At 60.3% G+C, this 27,608-nt stretch overlaps 1 protein-coding gene across 4 annotated transcripts; it reads right to left on the minus strand.

The window, feature by feature from the left end:
* Positions 1 to 2,710: 2,710 nt before the first annotated feature.
* IQCE (IQ motif containing E) lies at positions 2,711 to 26,803 on the minus strand. 4 transcript variants are annotated; one of them, XM_037137918.2, is made up of 23 exons: positions 26,407 to 26,803; positions 23,826 to 23,873; positions 23,046 to 23,091; positions 21,362 to 21,490; positions 21,034 to 21,171; positions 20,303 to 20,373; positions 19,570 to 19,683; positions 19,430 to 19,480; positions 18,975 to 19,045; positions 18,350 to 18,422; positions 18,120 to 18,169; positions 16,956 to 17,119; positions 16,546 to 16,601; positions 15,745 to 15,914; positions 14,265 to 14,369; positions 11,211 to 11,301; positions 10,885 to 11,055; positions 10,500 to 10,523; positions 8,294 to 8,386; positions 7,722 to 7,843; positions 6,814 to 6,902; positions 5,684 to 5,800; positions 2,711 to 4,756 (listed from the first exon to the last, which is right to left on the minus strand). In XM_037137918.2, exons 1-23 carry the CDS (start codon positions 26,566 to 26,568, stop codon positions 4,563 to 4,565), a joined length of 2,349 nt encoding a protein of 782 aa, XP_036993813.2. In that variant the 5' UTR covers positions 26,569 to 26,803; the 3' UTR covers positions 2,711 to 4,562. The 4 variants fall into 4 exon arrangements, with proteins under 4 accessions (XP_036993813.2, XP_053512976.1, XP_036993814.2 ...); XM_053657001.1 differs by having other exon boundaries at positions 6,814 to 6,908; XM_037137919.2 differs by having other exon boundaries at positions 6,814 to 6,908; positions 21,034 to 21,168; positions 26,407 to 26,802.
* Positions 26,804 to 27,608: the final 805 nt, after the last annotated feature.

The raw sequence follows: 27,608 nt of genomic DNA on the forward strand, positions 1-27,608 counted from the left end.
TGGTCTCCGCCCCACGGAAGGGGCCCTGCTGTGGCCTGACCGCCCTGCCCTGGCTCCCAGGGCCAAGGGCCCGAGTCCAAAGTTGCCCTATCTGCCCTCTCTGCCTCCTCTCTCCCTCAGGCAGGTGTCAGAACAGGAGCAAGGCCGTGATGGAAGTGGGTGTCGCCATGGCCCGGCCCTCAGTGGGTGCTCAGAGGGCTCCTCGGGCTGGGACAGGCCGGCTCTGGCCCCGGCTCACAGATGCCCAGAGACAGGGCGGGCCTCAGTCCTTGGTTTGGAGACTTGGGGCGCTGAGGCCCATGCCAGGGCGCGGCCTGCAGGAGTCAGTGGGGACCCTCAGCACAGAACCCTTCCTGTGCCCTCACACCTTAACCTGTTTTGCAGCGTGGCTGCGGGGCAGGCACGGGGGAGCAGAAGCCCACACGGATCTTCCTCTGCCTCTGCCCCACACTCAGCTCTGAGCCGCCCCTCCCTGCTCTGCCCGAGGGCGTGGGTGGCTGGAGATGCCCCTTCCCGCTCTGAGGCTACCCCTCCTTGGCCAGTGCCAAACTGCCACTCCGCAGGGCCTCCCTCAGGGACCTGGGATGCCCCAGCACTCTCCTCTCTCCAGGAGGGACCAGCCTCCCTGGACTTCTGGCACTGGGGGGCAGGCAGCGTTTGAGGGGCCCTCTCCTGCCAGTGTGCCACTGAGCCCCCCCACCCCTGAAACGCAAGCCTGTCACTCTCCAGCCAGCAGCCTGCTCCCACGGCTCCCGGGTGAGGCTGAGCTCCAGAGCAGGCGAACAGCCCCCACACAACCTCCTCCTCCCTCCCAAGACCTGGGTGGGGCTAATGGCCAGGAAGACCCCACCTCCCCACCCCTCTGACCAGTTCCTCTCCCTTTTCGGGGGGGGGGGTAGGGGAGGGGGAGAGCATGTTCCTGAGGCCTGGCCACTGCCCACTCTGTGTCCCTGGGCCTCTCCGGCCTGGCCACTTGCAGGCGGGAGTGCTTAGTCCAAGGCCTCCCCCCATCGGGGGCAGGTTCCCGCCCCTGGGCAGGTGGATGTTTCCTGGGTGAAGGAATTTGCTCAGGGTGCGTGGCACTCGGCCTCGTGCAGACAGGCTGGCAAAGAGGCAAAACAAACCTTGGTATCGGGCACAGAGCGCCCCTCCTGCAGCACCAGGCACACTGTGGACGTGTGGTAAACATTAAAACAGGCAGAATGAGCTCACTCTCTGAGAGCACAAAGAAAGAGGGGCTGGTCCCAGAGCCTCTAGGCAGTGGGGCCGTGCGGGCTGGCTCTGGGAAAGGACATTCCTGGCTGGGAACAGCTGTGTGAGGGGTGGACTGGAGGTGGGAGGCCTTGGGTTTCTGGAAATGGCTGCGGCGGGGATGGGACGGGGCAGGGCTGCACAGGGGAAGGTGGGCCAGGCTGGGTGGGCAGGGAGCCTGACCGCTCCTCCATGAGGCCTGCTGAGCGAGGAGGTTCAGTGGGCCTAGGACCTGGGTGGCAACATGGAGAGGAAGGACCAAAGGGCCTGGCCCCGGAACCGGGGCGGCCTGGAGGGGATCAGTCCCAGGCTTTTGGGGCTTAACTGACTCACAGCTTGGGGACCGCCCACCCCCTCAGAAAGGACCCAGTCTCATGGAGACTTCCCACAGGTGCCCAGGCAGCTGCCTCTGCTGGGGCCACCCTCCAGCTGGACCAGGACTGAGTTCCCACAGTGTTGCTGGCAGGCGAGGCCAGAGGCCAGAGGCCAGCGCCCATGCTGCGGGCCCCTCCGCTCCTGACGCAGACCCAGTGGCGGCGCTGCAGGAACGGGGTTCAGACCCTGACCTTCCCCCTGTATTCCCTGGTGACTTTCAAGGAATCTCACACTTACATCACCTTGGCAAGGACCTGGGTCACTGGGTGACCGGTGTGGGAGGAGGCCCACGGCTCCTTGCAGACCGAGCCTATTTCCACACTCACAGGCAGGCCTGCCTTCGCTGGGCGCAGGCCCGAGGCTGGACCTCACCCCAGTCTCCACTGGCCAGCACCCATCGATCCCACCCCCTCCTGGTGCCACACTCTGCTCCTGGGCCCCAGCCTCAGGAGGCTGAGTGGCGGGCTTGTCTGGGGCCTCTGAGGTGCCCCTCTCCCCACTGCCACAGACCCTGTAAAGCCCCACAGCCCCTCTGCAAAGCACCAAGTCCTCTGATGGACCCCAGGCAGGTACAGCACATGATCAGCCTGCCAGGATGGGCTCAGCAAGTCTGTGGCCACAGAGGAGCGAAAGGGGCAGGCCTGTAGCACTAGCAGGCGAGGCCACAAACACCTCCTCCTGCACAGCAGGGCGCTGGGAAGCAGGCCTTCCTGGGACCGGAGCAACTGGACAGAGTGGCTGCAGGTTTCCCAGAAATCAGCTTTGCCTATTGCTGGTGTCTGTGGGTGATTCCTGAGCAGATCCTTCAATCCCTGACCCTAAAACAGATGAGAAACAGGATCGGGGAAAACCCCCATCTCCCTTTCCTGATGCTCAAGGCCTCACTGGTAGGGGTGGGGGGAGCTGGAGGGACGGAAGTGTCAAGAGGAGCCAGGTCTATGCAAGGAGGCAGCTGCTGTGCATTGAGGCTGGAGCCAAACAGAGCCAGCACATGGCCTGGGGCCCAGCAAGTGACGTGTGAGCGTGGTGGCCACGGTCCACACCTGGAAGGAGAGGAAGCCGCCATGCTGAGGGGCGATTGTGATGAATGCGCTGCAGAACCACCTTTATTTGTGCAGGCCAACAGTGACGAGCAGGGGGAACCAGGGCTTCCAGACATGGGAGGGGCTCCCAGCAAGCCCAGCTGGGTCTCACTGGGGTGGCTGGCAGGTGTCCTGCACCGGCAGGGGCTCGGTGGACAGGAAGCCTGACCGTCCTGCCCTGCCACCTGCACGGCTGAGCCTGGTGGTCTACCTCTTCCTGACACCAGGACCACTCCCTCCCGAGGACCTCGAAGACTCAGGCTGACACTCGCCTGACAGCGCAGCTTGGATGGCCAGGGCCCCGTTGGAGTCCCTCCTTACTGCACACAGGGACCGGGCTGCAGAAGCTCTGCTCCCCACAGTGATGATCCTGTGGCCCTCTGCCCCTTGCCACATCCCCCCCAGGGGCAGCTCCCAGCCATGCCCCTCACTCTTAGAGATTGCACCTGCACCAACAGCCCGGGACCCTCCTGAGACACACCCACTCCCACCGTGGCCTCATCCTCTCCTCTGCCTGCTGAGTCTAGCAGCCCACTCCCGGCTGGCACCCGCCCACAGATGGGAGCTGGGTGGGGGGTGGGAACAGGTGTCCCCCCACCCCGCAGCAGCCTGCTGCCCACCTGCAGTTCAGGAGGCCAGGCCCAGCAGCCACACCTGGTCACTGCCGGTTTTGGGTATTGGGATGAGACAGGTGTGCTCTGCTGTCCTGTCCCCGGGATGTGCAGGCACTGTGGCGAGTCAGGCCCAGCAGGCCGCACCCAGACACGCAGGACCTGGCCTTCTGGGCACTGATGCCTGAGGCTGCGGTCCCTTCTCCAAGGTCACTTTTCCCTTTCCAGTCTCCCCAGGGACCTCGGCCTTGCCACCTCCCAGAGCCTTGCTCCCCGAAAGCTTGCCCCACGCCCTGCTCACACCCCTGGCCCTGTCCCATGCTGGGCCTTGCACCCACCTGGGGGCCTGAGTGCAATGTGGGGCCAGCCTGGCTGGCCCAGGGGAAGGCCAACCCCAGGCCTGGAGCCAAGCTAGTGCAGTGTCTGAGGCTCCCAGGGGTGCACACTGGATGTCGGCTGGCCAGAGTTACCCGGTTTATGTCGTTTATAGAGGTAGCTTCAAGGCTCTGCATTTAAGAGGCCCTCTGTGCTGGGCTGCAGGAGACGCCGGGGCACGGTGGATGTGCGTATTCCCACGGCACAGGGGCACCTTCTCGGGAGACCCACAGGCTCATCTTGTCCTTCTCAGTGCCGCGCTGGCCAGGCCCCGCAGGTCTTAGAGAGCAGGCCAGCCCGGACGTCGCACACAGCTGCCCGCCCCTCTGGAGCAGGGCCCTGCCTTCAGAACACACAGCCTGGGGCTCCCTGGGAGGACAGAATCGCAGACCGCCTGGTCGTGGACGAGGATCACGCAGGCTTGCGGCCCCGTGCTTTCTGGTTGGCTCCCGTGGACCTTCCACTCCGAGCCTGGCGCCCAGCGCAGGGTGGGTCGGGCTGCCTGGGTCTGGCCCAGGGGATGACACCAGGCACAGGTCAGCACCCACGTCGGCCAAACTCCCAGTCAGTCCAGTGGGGGAAGCGGGCAGAGGAACACCAAACAATGGGACAGACTAGGCCTGGCTCAACTGTTTTCTGGGTGATGGGTCAGGCGGCTGCCAGCTGCTGTGAAACGTCTCTTTGGGGCTCCTTGGCTGCCCCTCCGGTTGCGGCGACGTGTCAGCATGGGAGACCAGGGGCTGGTGGGACCACAGACACTCCCCCGAGATGAGACGCAGGCACTCGGGTTCCTCCCACAAACGAACAGGCCCAGCTGTGGTTCAGGGCAGGCACAGGTACTGCCCTTCAGCGTGACCATCTGCTCAGCCTACCCCTCCCCAGACAGGGCATCGCCAAGGGAGCTGCACTGACGGGGGCCCAGGGCGGGGGGCGGGCGGGTGGCGTTCTTCAGGGTCAGTCGTGGAGCCACGACAACCTCGTCGGAGTCGTCGGAGTCGCTGGAGCAGATGTCGTTCGCAAGTGGAAGCACCAGGGGTGGCCACCCTGTGGGCAGGGACGTGGCTGAAAGGAACCAGAGAGAGAAGGGTGGGTCCCACCAGACGCCCCAGGTGCCGCGAGTGTGGCTCTCCCTGGCAGGCCCAGGGTCACGCCCCAGAGGGTCCAGGATGGTCGGACCTGGAAACTGGACCCTCACTGCCTCCTGGTCACGCCCACCTTGGTGTGCAAGCTCGCCTGGGAACTGGGGCCTTTTCTAAAAGCGAAACCTTGTGACAAAACCTGGGTGTCGGCAGCCACCGGCAAGGACCTCGCTCTGGTGGCTCCGTGAAGATAAGAGGAACAAAGTGACCAACCCCAGATTTGAGTTAAAAAAGGGAAGGACATTAAAGTTAAGACTCATCATGCTGCTGATACTCTAATTGGATTGGCTTCTTTTCTGTAACTTTCAAGACAATTACTAGAAGGGAAACATGAAATTAACAACATCAGTTTTCAGGTCACGTCAGGCTTTTTCTTCAGAAACACTCTGGTAGCAGCAGATGGACCCGGGGCCCGATAGGCACCGGCACGCAGGCCCGGCTCCCGGGTGGTGGAGTGAGGCTGCCTTTATGCCGTGTCCACGTACGGGAGGCCGGTCCGCAGACGCACCGCCCCGACCTCAGGACCGCGGGGCCACTGTGCTGGGTCTGCTAGGCCTCGGGGAGCCCCTGGCTTCCTGCCGGGGCTGGGGCTTTGTGCCCACTGTCCCTGAGGTCCCCAAACTGCTCATCTCGGTCCGCTGGGCTTTACAAGTGGAGGGTTTGGGGTAAAAATCAGAGTTCAAAGCCCACCAGCTTGGACAAAGCTAGAAGAAATGGCTGCAGTGGATTAAACTCGATCTCACAGGTGGTGAGGTCGGGTGAGTCAGGCCCAGACCTGGGCTGGTGCAGACCGAGCAGGCCTGCCCCCCACCCCCGGCCCCTCCTCCTCCTGCCCCGAGACCTCACTCACAAGGGCTGCAGGGCTTCGGGGCTGCCGGTGTCTCTGGCTTCCACGGTCTCGGCCCCCCAGCCTTGGCAGCTGGTCCCCTCACGGTGACCCCAGGGCTTACGCTGCTGCCTTCCCGACCTGAAAGGACACTTGGATGAGATGCACACGGTCTGCGGAGCCGGTGCCAGGCCTGCATGGGCCTGTCACGGCCACTGCTTGCCCCCCTATTTCTGGTTCAGACGACCCGCTCCAAGGAGGTCACCTCTCGGGGTACACAAACACTGCCTCACCTCATCCCGCCTGCAACTGATCCAAGCCACACCCCACACAACCTGCTCCCTTTTGCAGCTTTTCCTCGAGCCAAAGCACTGCTCCCCACCTGCCCGGCCCCTTCGGGGTACACGCTCCACTGAGAATGCAGCACAGAACAGAGCTCCCTGGGAAACCTCCAGGCGCTGTGACAACAGCGTCCCCAAGTGGCCCCTTCACAGCCGAGACCACAAGGCTGTGTTCTCAGTCTAGTGAGGGTCTCAGATCTCAACGTTGTCCCTGTGCCACTCTGTGTCCACCAGCGCGGACCTGTGGGACAGTCACAGAGCCCCAGACTCGAGGACACTGGCCCCGGCCCCTTGCAGGGAGCTGGGCAGGGCTGGGACCTGCCCCACAACTGTGTGCAGTGTCGGCCACACCAGGTGTCTCCAGTGACAATTTTGGAACTTAATGGATGGGAAAAGGAAAGAGGAGCCAAGTTTTACTTAAAAAACCAGCCATGGGGAAAGCTCTGGCCCAGGGAGGGAACCGCACAGCCCAGCTAGAGTGGAGAACCAAGTCACGGAGCCCTGAAGCTCCACTGGGTGGCCGGCCTGCAGGTGGCAGCGGGAACCGCCCACGTCACTGACAGCCACTGCCTCCAGCTCTGTGAGCTGTGCCTGTTTCTCCTAAGACCTGAGGGACAGAGGACGGAGCTGTGACAGGGAGGCTGGGCACAGGCGTCTCCCAGCGAAGTTCCTGATTTGTGGGTGGCCCCAGAGGGGACAAGCCCTCCCACACGCTCACACATCTACACTCTGGGGACGGTGGCAGCTGTGTTGGCTGAAGCCTCAAAGGGCGCGCTGACCCCAGCACCGATGGCCACAACGACAGGGACTCACCAGCGGGAGCGGCAGCGGTGGGTGGAGAGGCGGTCCTGAAGTGTGTGGCCGAAGCAGCCGACCTCTTTGAAGGAGCCGTGGCGCGAGTCCTGGGACTGGGGAACGGACAGAGCGGTGACGCCGGATCTGGCAGCCGGCTGCCCACGCCCACGAAGCCAATGTCCTGGCTCAGGTCAGCTGTGTGGGGGCCACGCCGTGTCCTCGGCCAGCCCCCAGACACTCTCGGAGGTCAGGCCTCAGACACCTTCTTCTAGTGGTGTCTCAGTGGTCGAGGCCCGCCACTGTCCACCCCGGGCACCAAGGGACCTCATGATGGTGAGACAGAACCGGGACCATGTGGTTCTGACTTGAGTGGTTCTGACTTGAGTGGCTCTTCTGCAGAGCAGTGCTGCGGGCTCACCAACAGTGGCGCTGCTGTCCGCCGTGCAGGCCAAGAACAGGTTTGCGGAGGCGGGACAGCGGCACGTGGGCCTGGGAGGGGCTGAGCTTCCCAGGGTGCAGGTGCCAGCCCTGCATGCGGTGCTTGAAGCCTCACTGTGGGTCCCCCCGCCCGCCACATCAGGACCATGGTCACTGTGGTGGCACTCTGAGCGACTGCCACCCGGGAGTCTGGCCTGAAGGACGGGCCTGGCTGGTGGTGCTGACCCTTAGAAAGGGGCGGCACATGCGGATAGGCTGGTGGTCCACACACTGGGCTCCACCGGCAACCCAGCATCCAGCCCTCTGTCCCTCCGCACAGGGCCAGGACACGGTCACCCCTCCCTGCCACGGCACGGAGAAATTTCTCACGAGGTGCACCTTTTGTTTTGGCCACACGCAGGCAGAGGACCTGGCTCTCGCCCCCTGAGCCCACCCGCTGGGGCACCCCCTGGGGTGCAGAGCAGTGCGGGGTCTGCCCATCAGCTTACCTGTGCCCGGCCCGTGCCAGGTATGCCCGGAGGACTGACTGGATGAGGGTGATGGCTGCCTCTTGCTCTGGGTCGCCCTTGTCCTGGGCAGTGGGGCTAGGAACTCGAGGCGTGGGAGAGTTCTGCAGGAAAGCCATAGGGGCACAGGAGCCCCGTGAGGCCCCCCGCCGCCCTCCAGTGCTGCCTGGCAACACCCTGGACCTCGGGGAACCAGGGGAGGGTGCAGTCCGGTACAGGAGGCTCGCCTCGCTACGACTTGGTGGGCAGTTTCCTGACTGCAGGGCCGCAATTCCCAGACCCGAGACCCTTCAGCCGACACCTCATCACTTTCTCAGGCTGCTATGGGAAGCGCTGGTCCGTGTTACATTTTTAAGCTTCCGTCTTATTGCAAGGTGGGCCTGCTGCTCGATCCTCTAGCACCTCCAAGTCACTGGGCCCGGAGGCCACAGGTCTGGAGGCCCCAGGTGTGACGTGAGGAGCCAGGGTATGGAAGGCAGGCAGGGCAGAGGCCAGGAGGGGCCACTTTCCTGGGCAGATGAAGCTGATGGCTGAATCCCGCCCCGGAGGCTTACCTGGCTTGGGAGACTGGGTGGGCTAGATTTGCTCAGTAACAGGCTCGCTCTTGCCAGGTGTCCCCTGAAAGCTGCCTGAAGCACAGTGGCCGCCTGGCAGAGAGAGAGGACAGAGGGGGTGTGGATTTCCCAGCTGGCTGGCAGGCGCAGGTTGCGGGAAAGTCGTGGCAGCAGAGAACGGACATTGTGCGCCACTCGGTCATGGGGACGCACACGCGCCTCTTCCCTCGGGCCCCAGAACCTCCAACAGCCACAGACAACACCCTCTGGGGGGAAGAGGCTCGGACGCCAGGCCCTGCAGACTGCGTCTTGGAGCAGGACGGAGCTGTCTGCTGGGCTGTCGGGTTGCGTCCTGGGCACGAGCCCAAGCTGTAGCCACCAGCAGGGCTCACACCGGGGCCTCGTCCCACTGCGGACCCTCCGCCTCCACCTCGGAAAGTCACACGGGGGCCCTGGCCTCACGCCGTCACAGTTTTTGTAACCACGTGGGGCCCGAGACCAACAGCTCGAGTTTGGGGCAGCTGGGGCCTGATGCGGTTACGGCCCCTGCAGGTGGGAGCATCACGGCCAACAGGACTGTGGCCCCCGGCCAGGCTGCTGGGCACACTGAGTCCTCAGTGGTCTGGACGCCTCAGGACCGCAGTTGCCCAGAGAGAGCCTCTGTTTTCTCCCAGAGGCCCAGTGATACAGACTCGTGGTTAAAGAACAAGGACGAATAAAATCTTCAAAAAAAAAAAAAGCCCTGGCTGGTGTAGCTCAGTGGATTGAGCACAGGCCTGCGAACCAGAGGATCATGGTTCAATTCCCAGTCAGGGCACATGCCTGGGTTGCAGGCCGGTTCCCTGCAGGCCAGTTCCCAGCAGGGGACGCACAAAAGGCAACCATACATTGATGTTTCTCTCCCTTTCGCCTTCTTCTCTAAAAGATAAATAAGTAAAATCTAAAAAAAAAAAAAGAATAAGGACGGCGAGAACAGACGGGTGTTTGTACAAAGCCAGGAGTTCTCGCCGGGGTCGGCAAGCTGCAGCGAATGTCAGCGCAGGCGAGGGGGCTGGTGCTGTTCAGGCAGCAGGACAGAAGCCACACTCAGGCCCAGACTGTCCGGGAGCCCTCACGACAGCCCCACTTGGGGGTCTTCCCATGGGGCCTCCAGGGCAAGGAGGCTGGGGCTTCCGGAGGGGGCGGAAGGGGACGGCAGAACCTGCTCAGAAGCTTACTCTACGGGCCTGTCGGTCCCAGCCTCACTCATGTGGCCAGTGCCTGGTCAGCACCAGGCACCGACCGCATGCCAGGTGCCTCTGGTAACGGGACTCAGTGGCAGTGGACAGATGGCCCTGCTCCAGGGCACTTATGAGGGAGAACACCTGCCCTGAGGATACACGGCGGAGCAGGCTTGGGAGGGGCAGGGGCTCAGAGGGGTACCCCCGATGAAGCCAGGGAGCAGGACAGGCACACTCTGGAACAGGGGCCTCGGGGGGTGGGGCGGTGTGTGCCCAGGGCCTGGGGCAGAGATGTGCCTGACCCCGTGAGGCCAGAGGTGCCTCCGGATGGAGCGAGTCAAGGGGTCTTGGGAGTGCAGGGTCCTTAGGGACCAGCAGGGCGGTGTTAGTTAGCATCTGAAAGTATCACGCTGGTGGCTGCTGGGGAGAGGCGGCAGGAGGGCAGGAGCCCTGGCTCAGGCCCGTGCTGTCCCTCAGGCCAAAGCCATCGGCGCCACCTGCTGTCCACTCTGCTTCTGTGCTCGCACAGACCTGCTCCCCACTCACCTGCAAGCCCTGTGTCCACAGCTTTACTTGTGACAATGTTCCACCCAGAATGCCCTTCTTCTCCGTCCTTGGTCCTGAGAGGCCCTGCTCACTGTCACTGCCTTGATGGAGCGGCAGCCACAGGGACACCCAGGCCTGCCCCAGAGCCAGGGCCGCACGCAGCCCCAGCCACACGCTCCCCTGAACTCTGAGGACCTGTCCCGTCTGTCCGGACGCCCGCATCCGAGGGTCAGCAGGGCACTTCACACGGAGCTGACGAGTGAGTGACTGAGTGCACCGGGGGAGGCGTGAGTCACCCAAGTGTTTATTCAAGGTCAATGTCACTCACGGGTTTCACACTCAGTGCTGGGGTCTGGCCTGACTCCGGGAAGACAAACACTTAACCACTTCCTGAGACCCCCACACGCCTTTGTGAAGCTGGGGAATCGAACCTTGCTTACCTCGTCCAGCGTGGCCTTTTCCTTCTGAAATAAAGAGAAATCACAATCAACGTGAGGGTGAGGGCTTCACAACAATGTCCGTTTCTGACCCTGCCTGGCCACAGTCCCGGGGAGGGGACGCTGTGCCTCGGCAGGAAGTCAGGAGTGAACTCGGGAGGAGTGAACTCACCCCCCCGGGGCCCCACACCCCCACGTGCTTCCGGGTGGGGTGTCTGTCTGTTCTGTCTCTCCACACACTCCCCTGTGCTGCCTGCCATACCCACCGCTAAGCCTGCCCATCGCAGGAGCCTGGGGAGGGAGGGTCGGGGAAGCAGCCGGCACAGAGTGGTCTCTGCTGCTGGGCAGCGACGAAGCACCACCCTGCTGGTGCAGCCCGGCATCTCACCTGCCGTCTGTACACCTTCCAACGGGCCTGCAGGGCGAGGGCGGCCGCATGTCTCTGCCCCTCCTTGAAGGTACCCGGGGGCTGGGGCAAGTCCTCCCCGCCGGCTTCGGGCTCTGAGTGCTGCCGAGAGGGACTGCCAGCAGGACAGGGAGGCTGAGGCTGCTCCTGGGCCTGCAGGAATTCGAAGTGTAAAGGGTGACCCCACGTCCAGGAAGGCAGCAGGCGCCACCTGCCAGGGCACAGGCTGTGCTCTGGATCCAACCGGACTGGTTGACCCCGAGGAGAAACCGGCACCATCTGCCCACTGTGGGGAGCGGGGACCGCACCTCAGGGGCCAGCCCCACGCGGCCGCCCTCCTCTTCCTTCTTCGCTGCTTCCAGGTCTTGGAACTTCTTGGTCAGGACTCGAATTTCCTCTCTGATGTGGGGCGGGAAAAGGTGGCACGTCACTTGTCACCACACTGCATGAGATGTCTTTGTGTGACAGTGGGGACGGCAGCCTGAAGAGTTGGCCAGGGCACCCCTCCCAGGGTGGGGGGCCTGGCTGCCACCCACGGCACGCAGGGCGACATCTGCCGTCTGTGCCCCCTCTGGATGGGAGCACCGGGCAGGTGTTGGGCCTGGACTGGGGGTCTCCGAGCAACACACCTGCACCTGATAGGGACTGAAACTGCTGGCTGCGTGGGTGACGGACGGGGACTGGGGTGGTTGAAATACACAAGATGAGCGGAGGAAACCCGTGTCCTCCATCAGGCTTTAAAGGCAGAGCAAACAGGTCCTCGCTGCGCACCTGCCCTTTCCGACCAAACCTAATCTGTCTCCTCTGCAAACAGAGGCTTGTGTTTCGGTCCGGCCAAGACGGAGGCACAGGCAGACACTGCGCCTCCTCGCACAACCAACACAAGGACAACAACTTAAAAACAAAAACAATCAGAACTGACAGAAAACCAAACGGTATGGAAGTCTGACGACCAAGGTTTTTAAAGAAGAAACATTCGCCCAGACCAGTGGCGGGGTGGAGACGGGCAGCAGCGCCTGGTGGAGCAGGTGGCCCCACATTCACGTGCAGATAAACCAGGAAGAACTGGGGAGCGAGGCAGACTGAACCACCCAGGACCCCAGCCCAGGGAAATAAAGCCTCAAAGCTCTGATTGAAAATACCCGTGGGGGTTGTGTCAGGAGAGACTCCCAGCCTCACAGGAGAGTTTGTTGGGGAGACCCACAGGGTCCTAGAATGTACACAAACCCACCCACCCGGGAATCAGCACCAGAGGGGCCCAGTTTGCTTGTGAGAAGTGACTGAAATTCAGCAGAGAGCTGAGCAAGTGGCATTGTTCCCTCTCAGACCCCTCCCCACATACAGCATCACAACCCAGTGACTGGGCTGACCCACCCTGGTGACACCTAAGGCTCTACCCCTCACTACATAACAGGCCCTTGGAAACAAACAAACAAGGCCCAAATTAAAGAACAGATCACAGCTCCAGGAAAAATACAGCTAAATGACAAAAAGATAGCCAACCTATCAGATGCACAGTTCAAAACACTGGTGATCAGGATGCTCACAGAACTGGTTGAATATGGTCACAAATTAGATTAAAAAATGAGGGCTACACTAAGTAAAATAAAGGAAAATGTACAGGGAACCAACAGTTACATGAAGGAAACTGGGACTGAAATCAATGGTGTGGACCAGAAGGAAGAAAGAAACATTCGATCAGAAAAGAATGAAATAAGAATTGAAAAAAAATGAGGAGAGGCTTAGGAACCTCCAGGACAACTTTAAATGTTCCAACATCCAAATCATAGGGATGCCAGAAGGAGAAGAGGAAGAGCAAGAAATTGAAAACTTGTTTGAACAAATAATGAAGGAGAACTTCCCCAATTTGGCAAAGGAAATAGACTTCCAGGAAGTCCAAGAAGCTCAGAGAGTCCCAAAGAAGGTGGATCCAAAGAGGAACACACCAAGGAACATCGTCATTACATTAGCCAACATTAAAGATAAGCAGAGAATCTTAGAAGTAGCAAGAGATAAGGGAACAGTCACCTACAAAGGAATTCCCGTGAGACTGTCGGCTGATTTCTCAAAAGAGACCTTGCAGGCAAGAAGGGGATGGAAAGTATTCCAAGTCATGAAAGGCAAGGACCTACATCCAAGATTGCTCTATCCAGCAAAACTATCATTTAGAATGGAAGGGCAGATAAAGTGCTTCCCAGATAAGGTCAAGTTCAAGGAGTTTATCATCACTAAGCCCTTATTATATGAAATGTTAAAGGGACTTATCTAAGAAGATGAAAAATATGAATAGTAAAATGACAGCAAACTCAGTTATTAACAACCACACCAAAAACAAAAACAAACTAAGCAAACAACTAGAACAGGAACAGAACCACAGAAATGGAGATCACATGGAGGGTTATCAGCAGGGAGGGGGAGAGAGGGGGAAAAGGTACTTATTCTCTAATAAGTAGCATAGATGATAGGTAGAAAATAGACAGGGAAGTTAAGAATAGTATAGAAAATGGAGAAGCCAAAGGACTTACATGTACGACCCACGGACATGAACAACAGGGGGAATGCGGGTAGGGTGGGTACAGGGTGGAGGGGAGTGAAGGGGGGAAAATGGGACAACTGTAATAGCAAAGTCAATAAAATATAGTTTTTAAAGAAAGTTTGGGTTTAGTTTATAACCTTACTAATTATTCTGAGTGCTAAAGATCTCTGCTCAGACTTCTAATCTACTTTGGGGGGCATTTTTATTGATATAAAATTTACTATTTTAGAGTATACCATTCCGTGGCATTCAGTCAATTCGTGATGTTGGGTAGCCATCACTGCCGGCTAATTCCAGAACCGTCGATGGTTTGCCTGTTGCCCCCAGACAGAGCCCTGCAGCACTCAGTCAGTCTCAATCGCCCCCTGCCTACCCCTGGTACCCTCTGCTCTACTTCCTGTCCCTGTGGCGTGGCCTGACTGGACGGTGGCCAGCACACAACACACGGCGCGCGGCCTCTCCTGCTGGCTTCCCTCAGGCGCCACTGGCCAGGCTCAGCCCTGCAGAGGAACATGTCCGAGCGGTGCTCCCTTTTACTCCGTGTACGAACACACTCCGTGTTTTCAATCTACGTGTCAGCTGACGGGCACTCCAGTGGTTCCAGCTCTGGGGCTGCCGTGGACAATGGCACTGTGCGGTGGGTGTGAGGCACTGTCCCGAGGAGGGAAGGGGCACCCAGGCCGGCTGTGCGTCAGTGGTGGGCACAGCAGGCGTACAGGGGAGGCGCTGCACCGGCCCCCCAGCCTGGCCGAGTGGGAGGAGCAGGCCCGCGGTGTGGGAGGAGCGGGGGTCGTGGGTGCCCTGCGTGATGCCGACCCCTGCTTACCTCAGAACCTCCTCCCTCTCTCTCCTCGCCTTCTCTCCTTCCTGCAGGTCTTCCAGCGCCTTCTCCAGGTCGGCCTTCGCCTGGAGCAGCTGTTTCACCTCCAGACTGAGCACAGAGCAGAGCGTTTGAGGGCCATGGTCACACCGCGGGCCACGGAGCAGGCAGAGCACTCAGGCCCAGGCGCAGAGCTGGGGAGGAGCCAGGAACAGACCCGGGGGACACTGAGCACCCGCTGGCCGGGTGCCAGCACAGAGGGGCGCAGGGGACACGTGGCGAATACAGACTCGCTGTGGCCCTGCTCTCATGACCTTAGTCTCTTGGGGATGGGCTTGCCCCACAGTCACACAGCTGGGTCTCCAGCCCGGGTCCTGGGTGAGTGCCCTGGAGGGTCACGTGGCCTGGGTGGTGGGGCTGCTGGAATTGAGGCCTTGAGGATGAGGGGCTCTCCAGGTCCCACAGGTGACATGTGGCCAAGAATGTGGCTTTAAAAGGAAACCTCTGTCTGAGCTCAGCTCTGAACTCTCCAGGGTCCTGGGAACCTCCATGTGGAGAAAGCCACAACTGTGGAGTGGCCAGCAGAGCAGGGACCACAGCGGGGTGGGGGGGGGCCAGACACAGAGCTGCTGCCACACAGGGGTGGCGTAAAGGGTCACCTGAGATGTGACTTTCTTTTCAAGTGCCTAGCCTGAGTTTTAAAACTTTCCCTGAAACACTCATTTTTACGAAGAACCCATCAATCCCATAGACCCACTGTTAGCTTTGACTCCCGGGGAAGGACCAGCCAGAGTGGAGGGTCTGGCCTTCCACTGTAAGGCTGGCGGCGGCAGCAGCAGCAGCAGTAGCAGGGAATTCCACCCACTGCTCAGCTAGGGGGTCCCCCTAAGGCCTGCAGATGCCGGTGCGTTGGGCTCCCAGGTCCAACGCAGAGCCCGGGCACCTCTGACCATCACTGAGTAGCAGGTTCTGGGACACATGGTCTTAGAAGGCCCGGGGCTTTAGATTCCTCGTGACAACTGAACCGAGAGCAGCCCCAAGTTGCCAGCAGGAGGAGGAGGCGGGTGCACTTTGGGTGGGCACCTGATCAAGGTACCGGAGAGCAAAGTACAAGCAAAAGTCATGAGGCTTTGCCGTTCGAACCCTTAGGGTCACGCTGACCATTTCACAGCACTGACGTCACAACGTTACAATGTGATAATCACATTTACTGAATCTTTGCACAAGACCCAAAAAAGAATTCGGAAACCCCTCCAGAAGTCAGGGGGAAGAGACTTAAATGACCACTTTTCAGTGATGTAACATGGCCAACTGACGTCGTCCTTTTACCACACAAACTGCCTTTACTTTATAACCAGAATATTGGTTCTGGAATCACCTACACACACAGACACGGTTCCCACTGCAAGTGGACCGGCTCCCCAGCCTGACCCCGTGACCCCGCACCCTCAGCAGCCCGGGCCCGGGGGGGGGGGGGCGCACGTACTCTCGCTCCTGCAGCTCGCCCTGCAGGCTGCTCACAGCGTTCCGGAGACTCTCACTGTCCTCAGCTCTGGGCAGCGGGTGTGGCGAGCAGCTGAACGCGGAGAGGGCCCGAGGGCCCGGCTGGCCTGCTGCTGTGGCATGTGGCTCTGGGCTTTCCATCTCTTGGACCGTCTGGGGGTGACACGGGAGCACATTAGACACTGGCTCTCAAGGTCCCCACAGCGCTGGCCCCCTGGGCCAGAGACATGTGGCCCCAGTGGGCCACGCGCCTCCTCCTAATGAGCTTTGTTTAGAAACTACCAGAAAGCATTGAAGCTCACGCCATTTTCTGCCTCTAAATACATGAAACTGCCCCTCTTGGGTGCCTCTGCTTGGCCTGCAAGGTGACAGCTCTGAGTGTGTCCCCAGCCCCTGGGGAGGTGCAGTTACTCTGCTGCCATGGAGTCAGACTGGCCACAGTTCGCAAACCCGCCCGGCGGGAGCAAACGCCCCGTGTGTCCACAAGCAGAGCTTCCTGTGAACCCGAGTGCCCCTCCTCGGTGAGGGCACCACCGATGACACCGGGCAGTGCACAGCCCAGGTGTGCACAGGGTGCTGGGCATCTGAAGGTGCTGGGACCCTCTGCACCCACCGCTGCCCCGGTGCTGACATGGTGTGGCCCACAGGTCCTGTCCTCCTTCTGACCGACGCACAGACAGTGTCACGGCACACTAGGGCCACCCAGTTCAGCCCGAGTCCAGGAGCAGAGCACCGGCCTGTCCCCATCCTCACCCACCACCCCAGCACAGGCAGTGATGCTGACCTTCTCCAGCTCTGCGACCCGTCTCAGCAGCCGGGGCTTGCTCCACTCCGAGTAGCCTGGGGGTGGTCAGGGGCGTGTAAGGGACACCCTCTGTGCAACCTCCAGCAGGCCCCTCTGGCCATCTCCTGTGGCCTGGTGGTCCCCCTCCCAGGCTGGCACCACCGTAGGGCCGCTGGCCAGGCCGGCAGACCCTTGGACCCGAGGGCTTCTCAGCAGGGCTGCCCCTCCCCTCTTCACAGGGGCACCCCCACAGCTGCCTCCTTCACCCCGCCCCTAGCACTTTCCCCGCCTAACCCACCTCTGATGTGCTGGCTTCTCTCCCTCCCTGACGCACTGTCACCCCTACAAGAAACATGTGTGCTCATGTCCCCACACCCAGGACGGGCGGAGCGCGCAGCAGCAGGGCTTACCCCTCCTGCAGGCGGCGGAGGGCGAGCTGCTCAGCATGCGGTCCAGGTCCTCCTTCAGGCTCTGGTTCTCCTCGGTGAGCTCCTGCACGCTGCGGGACAGGCTCAGCAGGGCGCTGCTCAGCTTCCTCTGCCGCTTGAGGCTGGGCTTCCTCTCGGTGGGTGGCCTGGGGACCACAGACCCTGTGGCTGAGTGCGTGCTTCTGAGTGGTTTGGCGAGCGTGCGGGTGAGGGGCAGGCGCCACACTGCAGATGAGTGTTCAAGTCACGTGGGGGACACGAAGTCTGACCCCCCCCCCACGTGTACGTGGCGACGCCCGCCTGCAGACTCTCTGCGCCTGAGCTCTCGCGGCAGGCGCTCTGTCCCTGCTGCTCGTCAGTCCGAAGCTCAGGTGACCCTCCTGACGCATAGGTTTCAAGCCTGCAAATCAGCCCCCTAAGCACCAGTCACTTGTAACCCTGGGCAACCCACAGCGGGTGTGTGGGCTCCATGGGCACCACGGGCAGAGGGGCTGAACTTCGGCTGGGGCACAAGGCACTGCAGGCGTGGCATCGGCCCTCGCTGTCGCCATTTCGCGTCTGCTTGACACATGTCTGTCATTGTTTACAGTGTCCTGAGCAGAGAGTGCGGTAGCCTCGCTGGGGGAGCCCACAGCCACAGGGCCGGGAGTCCCACATCTGCGAGTTGGCCCTTCTCACGGAGGAGGTGTCTTAGACACCAGCACCCCAGGCCCGCAGGGAAGGGTATGCTGACCCGCTGTCCATGGCTGGCACCAGGGCAGGAGGGAAGGCTGTGCCCAATGCTGAGGGGGCACTCCAGCATCCCACCACTTAGCAGAGGCAGTCCTAGGACAGGGAGGCCAGTGGTGGGGTGTGGGGGGGTGGGGAAACAGGGGCCTGTGACATAAGGAGTCCCGGGCGCCTGTTCTGACACGCACAGTCAGCGGACGTCCCTGCACCCGGCGTCTCAGAGACGCGTGCTCACTGACCCTGCAGCGGGGGCTCTCGGGTGTTCATTAGGACAACGGCTGCTTGGGGGCCGTGCTGAGCATGGGGCGACCCACGCCTCTGTCACCATGGCCATAGGGACATAGCCCACAGCCAGCAAGGACTGAGGGCAAGGGTCGGACATGAGGTGGCACCCAAGCAGGCCCGAGGTTATCGTACTTCCTGCCGGGGGTCTCCGATCTTGCCAGCAGCGTCTGGAGCCGGTAGATCTGCAAACACCAAGTCGAAAGGCATGAGGTGCCTGTGCGCATGGATGAGGTCGGCCCTCCCGAGAGTGCAGCCAGGGGCCAGCCCGAGTCGCCCCCATGAGAGGCAAGCGCTAGGTGCCGGTGCTCCCGTCACATTGGCCCAGGAGGGTAGGGTCCCCACCCCAGGCACAGGGCACCCACCTCCTCGTAGTAGGTCTCCATGGCAATCCTCATCTCTTCCAAGTTCGTGGTCTTCATGTCAGCCTGCAGCTTGCTGTGGACCCAAGCTCATGGTCAGCACGTGGTGCCTGCATTCCCTAGAACGTGCTCACACCCACGGGCTGCTTCCCAAGGGCAGGTGACTGACTCCCTGACGCTGCCCTGTGCTAGTAGAGGCTGCCTTTACAGCTGGACACGTTTGGGGCACCAGAAAATAGAACTTGGGATTTCCTTAAATGAACCCAAGCCCTGCTGGGAAAGGCTCCCCCTTTGCTCCCAGCCAGCAGGCTGAAGTGGGGCAGCGGCAGGACCTGCCTGTGGAGGGGTCGAGGGGGGAACATGGAGAAGCACTGCCAAGTTCACGTTGGAGGGGAAAAGGGAGCGCCAGGAGGCTACGGAGAGAAAGCAACGGGAACAGGAAGAGGCTGACGGAAAGCACCGTTCTCACCAACATCTGAGAAAAGCAGCTGAATGCTTACTTCTTCTGGTGGAAAGATGAAGCTGGGACCAGGGACAAAGAGCAGAGGGTGGCAGGTGGAACGAAAGCTACTGGCTGAGGGCGTGCAGCCGATGGCCTCGGGGGGCCGGGTGGCCCACGCAGCCGTACCTGATGGTGCTGTCCCGGTCCTTGCACTGCTGCTCCAGCTTCAGCACCCGCTGCCGCAGCCCGCTGACCACCTGCCAGCAGAGTGGCCCGTCAGGCTGGCCACTTGTGCATGGCTTCCTCCTCTGGACACAGGCTGTCCAGCCCCAGCTGGGTCAGTGTCCCCTGCAGCTGACCCTGACCCAGAAGTGCCCACACTTCTTCCTCTGTCCATTACTGTTTCACTGTGGAGGGCGACGCCCCACCTTCCCAGAAGAAGGCCCTTCCTCCCTATGTGAACAAACGACGTTTTCATTGATTTTAAGGGGAGTTTAGATTGTGTTAGTAGCACATGAATACGTTTTCTTATAAAAACATGTTCTAAGTGAAACTATACCCTGTGACCTTACCCCTCGCAACCAAGTGCCATCACCAGCCTCACGCGGGGAGGCCGCCTGTCCTGCTGCGGTCACACTCACCCAGCCAGTGTCAGGCCTCTTGTCCGCCAGAGTCCACATGCGATCGGGGCCCTGGGAGAGCAGGTGGAGACGTGAGGGGGACACGCAGTGCAGGCCCCCCATTCCCGCCCTGTCTGTCCCCGCCCTGGGCGGGGCCTCACCCGGGAGGCATCCAGCAGCTGCTCTATCTGCCGGTCCTTCCGGGCGTTCTCCTCTTCCAGGCGCCGGAGCCGCGTCCTCAGCTGGTCCGAGTCACCCTTCTGCATGTGCAGTGACTGCGGAAAGATGGCCACACACAGGCTCCCAGATGCCCGGTCGCTCCCGGGACCCCGTGCAGGGCGGGGTGGCAGGGAGGCTGGCCATCACAGTAAGCGGCACCAAGGGCACTACTGCCATTGGGGGGGGCAGGGGTGCAGGCCAGTCAGTGCAGACCCCCCACCCCACTAAGAACTCTCTCACGCAGAAGGCCATGGGCACCCCGCGGGGACGCCGCTCTACAAGCCACGCTGCCCTGCAGGGGGGAGAGACCACTTTGCCACGGCGCCTGTCACTAAGACTCAAAACCAGTGGAGGTCCCGCTAAAACTTTCATCCCCCATCCAGGCTCCAGTGGAGAAACACTGGAGACACCTGCCAGTGGGGGGCTCACAGAATGCAAGACACCACACCGGTCTCCCAGCAACAAAAGCCCTGAAGGTCTCCTCACCCGCTGGTACTTGAGGAGCACAGGTATAAGCTGGCCTTTCTTCAACCAGGGCCACCAGCCCAGGTGTGAGCGTGGGTGTCGCCCTGCCACTCATACTCCACCCAAGCTGCGTCCCGGCCCCACCCCCACCCCCCCCACTGCTGGGCAAGGCTTCCTCCCCCCCTCAGCAGAGAGCAGAGAGGGGCCTACCTTCTTCAGTTCGATGATCTCGTCGTACATGTCCTCTTTCTCTCTGTAGATGGGGGTCCCCGGGACATGACCTGGAAGGGAGACACACAATCCCCTTAACCATCCGAAAAGGAGGAAGAATTTTTGGCTGTACCTTTAGAAAAACATGGAAGCTAATAAAATTACTCTTAAAAATAACAGCAGAAATATTTCAATGCTTTTAGTCCGATCTCCATGGCCCCCCCCAAAGGAAATGGAGAGCGGTGGGGGCTGTGGGGAGGCGCTGATGGGAGGCATGAAGGGCTGGACCACCGAGATGGCTGCAGGTGGGGAGGGCTGAAGGGAGTGTGTGTTTGCCCCCCAACAGCAGCCAGAACAGAGACAAGCACACCACCTCCCAGCAGAGGACACCGGCTCCGACGTCCCAGCCATGGGCACACGGCACGCTGGCTTTCACGGGCACCTGTCTCTCAGGACCTAAGATATGCCCGAGGCTGTGGCAGGTGGTAACTCTGAAGTGTCAGCACAGAGACCGGGGGCTGGAGATGGAGTGGGGAAGACAAGCCGTGTCCCTCTGGTGTTTCTGGCACGCCCAACTTAGGGTCAGGGACAGGTGGAGCCTGGGACGGTGTCACCGAGCACGTTAGGAACGCCACTTCCTGAGGGGCAGGGTGGACTGTCGGGGGTCGTGTCCTTGGGACATCGTACCCTCCTCCCTCCCTTGGTTACGCCCGCCGCCCCCACGAGCTCACCGTTGCTGGCCGAACGCCTGAGGTTTGACCTCCTCACTCTCAGTGCCTCCGTTAGGTGGTCAGGGGTGCTGCCTGGGGGGTGGGCCCAGGGACGCTCCAAGGTGAGGCCTGGCTTCGGGGGCTGGGCCATGCCGCCTGCTTGGGGTGGGCATGGGCTCAGGTCCAAGCAACACAGGGGAGGCTTTGCCTCCATAACTGACTTCGAGGCGTGCCGCCCACCGGCCAACCAGTGGACAGCGAGGTCAGCGAGCTCTCTGTGCACGGCTGCTGGACGTACAGCAGGGAAGTGCGTTCCGAGCCAAAAGGCCTCTGTGGGAGACCCGCGTACCTGGCTTTGAACTTCCCCGCCACAGCTGCTGCGGGGTGAGGGTCATTCTGTGACTGAGAGGCAAGCTTGCGGCTGTCCTCAGAGACTTCCAGGATGGCACTGCCCTCGGCTGGCAGGAGTACGGCGACTCTGAAAGCCGACAGGTGTTTCAGGGGCAGAAGACGGGGCCCCGCAGCCCACGGGCTCCGGAAGGGCAAGGTGACACAAGGAGTCTCACGGGGGCGTGACGACACAGAGGACAGAGGCAGTACGGTGGGGACACACGCTCACGCTTGTTTGCACTTTGTCTCGAAGCAGCAACATGATGGGAAGCTTGTTTTACAGGATAAATCCGCAATTCTACCAACATCACAGCATTCAATTTCCCAGCAGGTTTTTTCAGGTAATGCATTTTACATAGTTGTTGTCATGGTGAATATAATTTTGCATGCTTTATACTCAGCAATGTAAATGCTTTTTATGTTTCTACATAGTTCAAACATAGTAAATAGCATTTGGAACTCAACACATAAACGGTCTAGAGGAAACAAAAATAACTATATTTTTCCAGGCTCCTTATGAGTCTGTCATCAAAAGGAGAAAAATATTTAAAAAATATTTTCTAGTCTGGGGCTTCATCTCTTTAATTTTGTAAAATATAACAAATTGATGCAAAAGCTACATTATTTATAAAAATGTTTATATTTCTTACCTAAAAATATAAGTCTAATGAGTTTTTTAAATTCCTACACTTTTTCCATGGCTTTAAAATTTATGGAAAATTTCCTGTTATAACTTAGCAGGAGGGATGAAAGACACATCGGGCCCTGGCTGGTGTGGCTCAGTGGACTGAGTGCTGGCCTGCAAACCAAAGGGTCACCGGTTCGATTCCCAGTGAGGGCACATGCCTGGGCTGTAGGCCAGGTCCCCAGTGGCGAGTGTGGAAGAGGCAATAACACTTATGTTTCTCTCCCTCTTTCTCCTTCCCTTCCCCTCTCTAAAAATAAATAAATAAAAATACCAAATTAAAAAAAAACCACACCAGACCTCAACCAGACGCAGGTCACCCGCCTAAGACCCCAGTGGGATGTTCTAAAGGAAGGGCCCTCCAGACCGGATGTCCACACAAGTGCTCATTTGTGAGAGTCATTTGTCACCCGAAAGAACCCCACGCATGGTTTGTGGTGTATGCTCAGCCAAGGAAGGTGGACAGAACCGCCTCCGGTCACCGGTCACCGAGCCGCAGGGAGACTGCCGCCGCCTTTGCCCCAGGCCTGGGGGTCTGCGCATGCGCAACACTGCCCCCGTGCAGCACTGCACCCCCCGCCCCCCCCACCGCAGCTCTGCTCTCAGGAAACAAATCCTGAGGCCGAGAATGGCCTCTACGGCTGCATCCTGAGAAGCTGAGCTCCTTGAGCCTCGGGAGAAACCCAGCATGAAAGGCCACAAGGTCCTGAGTCTGTGGGAGGCTCCCAGCTGGGCCTCCGCCTGCTGGGACCAGGGCTGCGGCAACTGGCAACTGGCGCCCGCCCCCCAGATCCAAACAGGAAAACCAAGCCGAGTGGCCAGGGTGTTGGTCTCAGTGATCCTAAGTACAAAAGGAACAGATACCCCGACTCTCCCCCAGGACATGAGGGCAGTGTAGGCTCCGAAACCATCTCCGGGGAGGGGCTGACGGTGGAGGTGCGCGCAGCCGTGTACTTACTTGGAGACGTGGGTGGAGGTCTGTGGACGCTTCTCCTCTTTGTTGTCTGGAAGGAAGGAGAAAAGGTGCTGGAGCCCCTGAGACCCCAGCCCACCGCATTGGCCTGTCGAGGGGGCTGGGAGTGTAAGGATGACGAGGGAGGAGGTGCTAAAGCACATGCTGCCCATGTGTGCTCCAGGCTGGTGGGACCCCCAGAGTCCTGGTGGCCCCAGTCACATCACAGATGTGGAGGGTGTGGGACCTCAGGTTCGAGCTGAGGACCCTGCACTAATGCGAACCTGCCCACCCCCACTGTCCTCAGGCCTGCGGTGCCAGGTGAGACTGTGCCCAAGGGTGGACTCAGCCAGCCAGAACCTTGTGACCAGGCAACCCTGCTGCCTGTGCTTCCTCGGGCCAGCGCCCACACAGGACGGCCAGGACATCACTGTGCAGCTGCAGAGAGCGCCCCTCCCCTGCAGTGCTTTGCCGACCTCACCCAGAGCCCTGCTCCCTCCCCTTATGTGTCAGGATTGGGAGTCGGGGCAGGGCCCACACCAGGTGCAGGAAGGACCTTGTCAACTGCCTCGCATGCAGCCCACCCAGGATGAACTTCAGGATAAAAGCTTTAAAATTATAATCACAGTTACTCAACTCCAGCTAAAGACTCTACAAACACCGAGCAGCACCTGGGGTTTGTGCTCCAGGCCGAGGCACGGCCATGGTGGGGGCACACATGTGACTGAGTCCGTGTCAGGGAGCCACCAGCCCTGGGTCATGCTGCGGCCTCCCGACCACACTAACCGTCTCGCAGTCAGAGTCCAAGGTGATCGCAGACAGACTGTCATCCCCCTGCAGGAAGAGATGCAACACTGAGACCCCCGGTGCCTGCCGGGCCCCCTGCGGTCTCGCTCCCCAGGGAACAGCCGCCCGTGCTGCTGAGGCAGAGGCCCCCAGCAGAGCCGGAGTGAACTCGGAGCATTGGGAGCCAGCAGTGGGCTGCTCGGTGGCATCGGAAGAGAAGGTGGGGACAGAAAACAAGGACTCCTCCCCCTGGGGCCACTCCAGCGTGGCAGCCTAGCAGCGCATTTCCAGAGTCTCGGGCGGGGCCAGTGTGCTACAGGGGTGCCACTTCTCACGCTGTTTACATGTTCTCTTACTCATCTTCCCATCGAAGCACCAGGAACCTGTGGCCTGGGCTGCTGATAACAAGTCACAGTCACGTAAAAGCCACACTCAGGGCCACCTGTGTGGTTTGGGCCAAAAAAGGCCCCAGTGTCCTGGTTCCAGCACCTGCCCTGGCCCAGTGAGTGACGTGGGTCCACACTGCCTGATGCCGGTACCAGGCTGCTGGTCCCTGCCACGCGCCAGGCAGACCCGTCCACCTCAGCCAGTGGCAGTGGCCTCCGAGCCACTGGGCAAGCATGTGCAGTGGTCGAGGGTAAGAACTGGGCTGGCTCAGGGCCTTAAACATAGCCTCTGACTAACAAGTGCCTTCTACTGACCCAAAGGCGACCCCAGGAGGTCAGGATGAAATCCTGACGGCCTTTCACAGGTGTTGGCTCACTGCTGGTCACACCCAGGCTCCATGACACCCCAGGGCTCTGCACTGTAGGGCCTGTCAGGGCCACAGCAGAGTAAGCAAACCGCCCCCACTGCATTGTGGCAAGTATTCTGTGAAGTTCACGAGGAAGCCTGGGGGCAACTCCGTGCTGAGGGACGGGGGGACTGGACAGGCTGGACAGCATCTGCCAGCAGTGGCTCCCGCCTGGTGAAACAGACTGGGCTCCGCAGAGACGGTGCAGGGAGCTAGGGCAGCGGGCTGAGTCCCCGAAGTGCCCGGAGGGCTCAGTACAGCCTCTCCGCAGCCTGACTCCAGTCCCATGTGCCCGCAGAGCCTGGCTGTGGGAGGGGCCTGACGGGTGCACGAGAAAGGACGCTTCCAGCAGCAGAAGACAAACAGGGAAGAGCAAACGCAAGGAAATGGATACATAAGACAGGGGGATCCTCAGGTTGGAATTTTCAAAATCATGTTCTTGAAAATGTGTGAATATGGGGAAAGCACTGACAACAAATTAAATGGCAAAGGTTACAAAACAATATAAATGTCTCAATTTTTAAAACTGTATGAAAAAAAAGATGCATTGAAAAAAACTGGCAGGAAACACCCCAAACGTTCACTGGTTTTCTGCAGGTAGTGAGGTTACAGGTACTTAGCCCTTCAAACTTGCTCTAATGGGCATGAATTATTTTTATCATCACACCTAAGAGGTTACTTTTCGGAGATGAAGGGGCAGTAACTGCGGCTTGCAGACAACCAGGCAGGCCTTCCAGATGGGGCAGGACCCCAGCCTGGAGGGACAAGCAGGCAGCTTCAGCTGCTCCAAGGAGCCAGCAGCACTGGGCCCTCCTCTGGGTGCCACCGCACACTGCCACAGGGACGAAGGTTCCCTTTGCCTGGAACCCTCCAGAAGTTTCCCACTGGGCCCTGAATGAAGTTCACACTCCCTGCAGGGTCTGTGAGACTCCAGGAGGCTAGGCTGGGTGTGTGTCCCCATCCACGCCCTCTCCCCACAACAGATGGCCCAGCAAGCTTTCTTTTGGGCCCTGGAGCAGAGGCTGCTTCCCATCTCGGTGCCTTTGCACTGGCCGCTCCCTCCACTGCAGACCTCCAAGCACGTGGGCACTCAGAGCAACTGCTGCTGACACCCACTGGAAAGCAGCCCTCCCAGCCCACCTGCAGTTTCCTCCGCAGTCTGGTGCACTTTCCACTTTCTGACGCGTGCCTACCACCTGCTGATTGCCTTGCTCTCCCGCTGCTAGAATGCTCACACAAGACCCTCACAGCCGGTCTCTGGGCTCCAAACACTGGCTAAAGGGAGGGCTGAGAGCCTGCTTGCCCTGACCCAAGCAAGAGAAGATGGGCAGAGTCTCCTCTGGGAAGCCATCTCTGGGCGGTACTGGGCAGGGCACTGTTCTCCAGCCTGGGGTTCCCTCCTTTACTCTGGGGATGACTCGGCTGCTCGCCAGGTCCGCTGCCTGTCCCTGGAGGCACAGGGCGGGCGGGCACTCACACAGTGAGCTCCGTCCCCAAGCGGGCCCCGGTCTCGGGCGTCTAGGCGAGGACGCTGCGTCCAGGAAGGCTTCCGAGAAGCAGCGGCCTGTGCAAGGGCAGGCGGGAACCAGAGGCGCTGGAGGATGGGCGAGGGACAGCGAAGCCTAGCGGGCCGCACGGGGGCGGGGGCCGGCGGGCTGCTCTCAGGCGGTAGCAATCTGGGCAGCTGTCACCGGCGGCCGCCTCCTCCGGCCTGTACGCCGACCGGCCAACCGGACGAGCTGGAGGGAGCAAGGAGGCCCGCCAGCCCGCCGGCCCGCCCGCGCTTACCGTCTCCGAAGCAGGATCTCCGGTGCCCAGAGACATGGCGGCGGCGCTGCCTGGCCGCCCCTCTGCACTGTGGGCGCGGCTGTCGGACTCCCGGGCTCCGCGGGCCGCCGGGCCGCCAGCAGCCTGGGCCGGTCCGCGCGCCCGCCGCGACCCCGCTGCCATCGCAACCTGCTGGTCCTAGGAGTCCCGGATGTGGTGCGTAGTGCGCCGACCGGCCGTGCGCATGCGCACCAGCCCCAGCTGCCCGAGAAACTGCGCTCCCGGAACCTCCTCTGCCGCAGGGCTCCTTTGCTGTCTGTGCTCCCTTTGGCCTGCGGCTCCAGTCGCCTCTCCCTCTTCTGGGGCTGTGCAGACTCCTGGCGCTGCCTGCGTGCGCTGCCTGCGTCCGCTGCGTCACTTTCTCGTATTCGATTATACAGGCCTCACTGTCTACGACCTTTTATCTGCCGTTCTTAATGCTAAAAACATTGGAAAACTTGCATAATACCCATGTTGGCAAAATCAGTCCTCACGCATTTGTCCACACGCATCTGCGCTGAGGCTGTCGAGTGTTTATTCCACGTGTACTAGAGTGTTTTCTGGCAGAACGACAAATGCTTTGAGTTGCAGGGGTGTCCAACCTGTGCCCGCTGGCGGCATGTAGCCCTGGATGGCTGTGAATGTGGCCCAATTTATTTCTTACATTATGAAGGTGTGTGTGTGTGTGTGTGATTACATGTCGCAATGCATTTAATTTATGGCCCACGACAATTCTTCTGGTGTGGCGCAGAGAAGCCAAAAGGTTGGACACACCTGGATGGGGTGCGCAATCAGTCCCCCCCCCCCCCCCGCCCCGGCATTTTAATCTCATACACAGCCCAAGTGAACCATCCCTAGAATCTGAACAACTCTGAGAGGAACCATTTGTCCCCAAGTTTCTGGTAAGAAATTGTGGACCTTGTAAGTGCAGACCCAGACTGCCCTGGTCCGAGTCCAAGCCGTACCAACCACTCACTGTGACATCCTGGGGGTGAGCCTCCCTGTGCCTCAGTTTCCTCATCTGGAGGGACAGCGGTGGCACCCACCCTTCCAGGCTTGCTGAGTCACCCAAGCGTGTGTTGAGTGAAGCACTTAGCACAGTGCTGAGAGGTTCCCCCATGACCACCGCCTTGGCAAAGACGCCCATCCCCACTTTATGTTAAGGAGTCTCAGCTCAGGGAAGG

This window comes from Artibeus jamaicensis, unplaced genomic scaffold (assembly GCF_021234435.1).
Source record: "Artibeus jamaicensis isolate MK-2021 breed Jamaican fruit bat unplaced genomic scaffold, CSHL_Jam_final scaffold_3151, whole genome shotgun sequence".
Taxonomy (NCBI): Eukaryota; Metazoa; Chordata; class Mammalia; order Chiroptera; family Phyllostomidae; genus Artibeus; species Artibeus jamaicensis.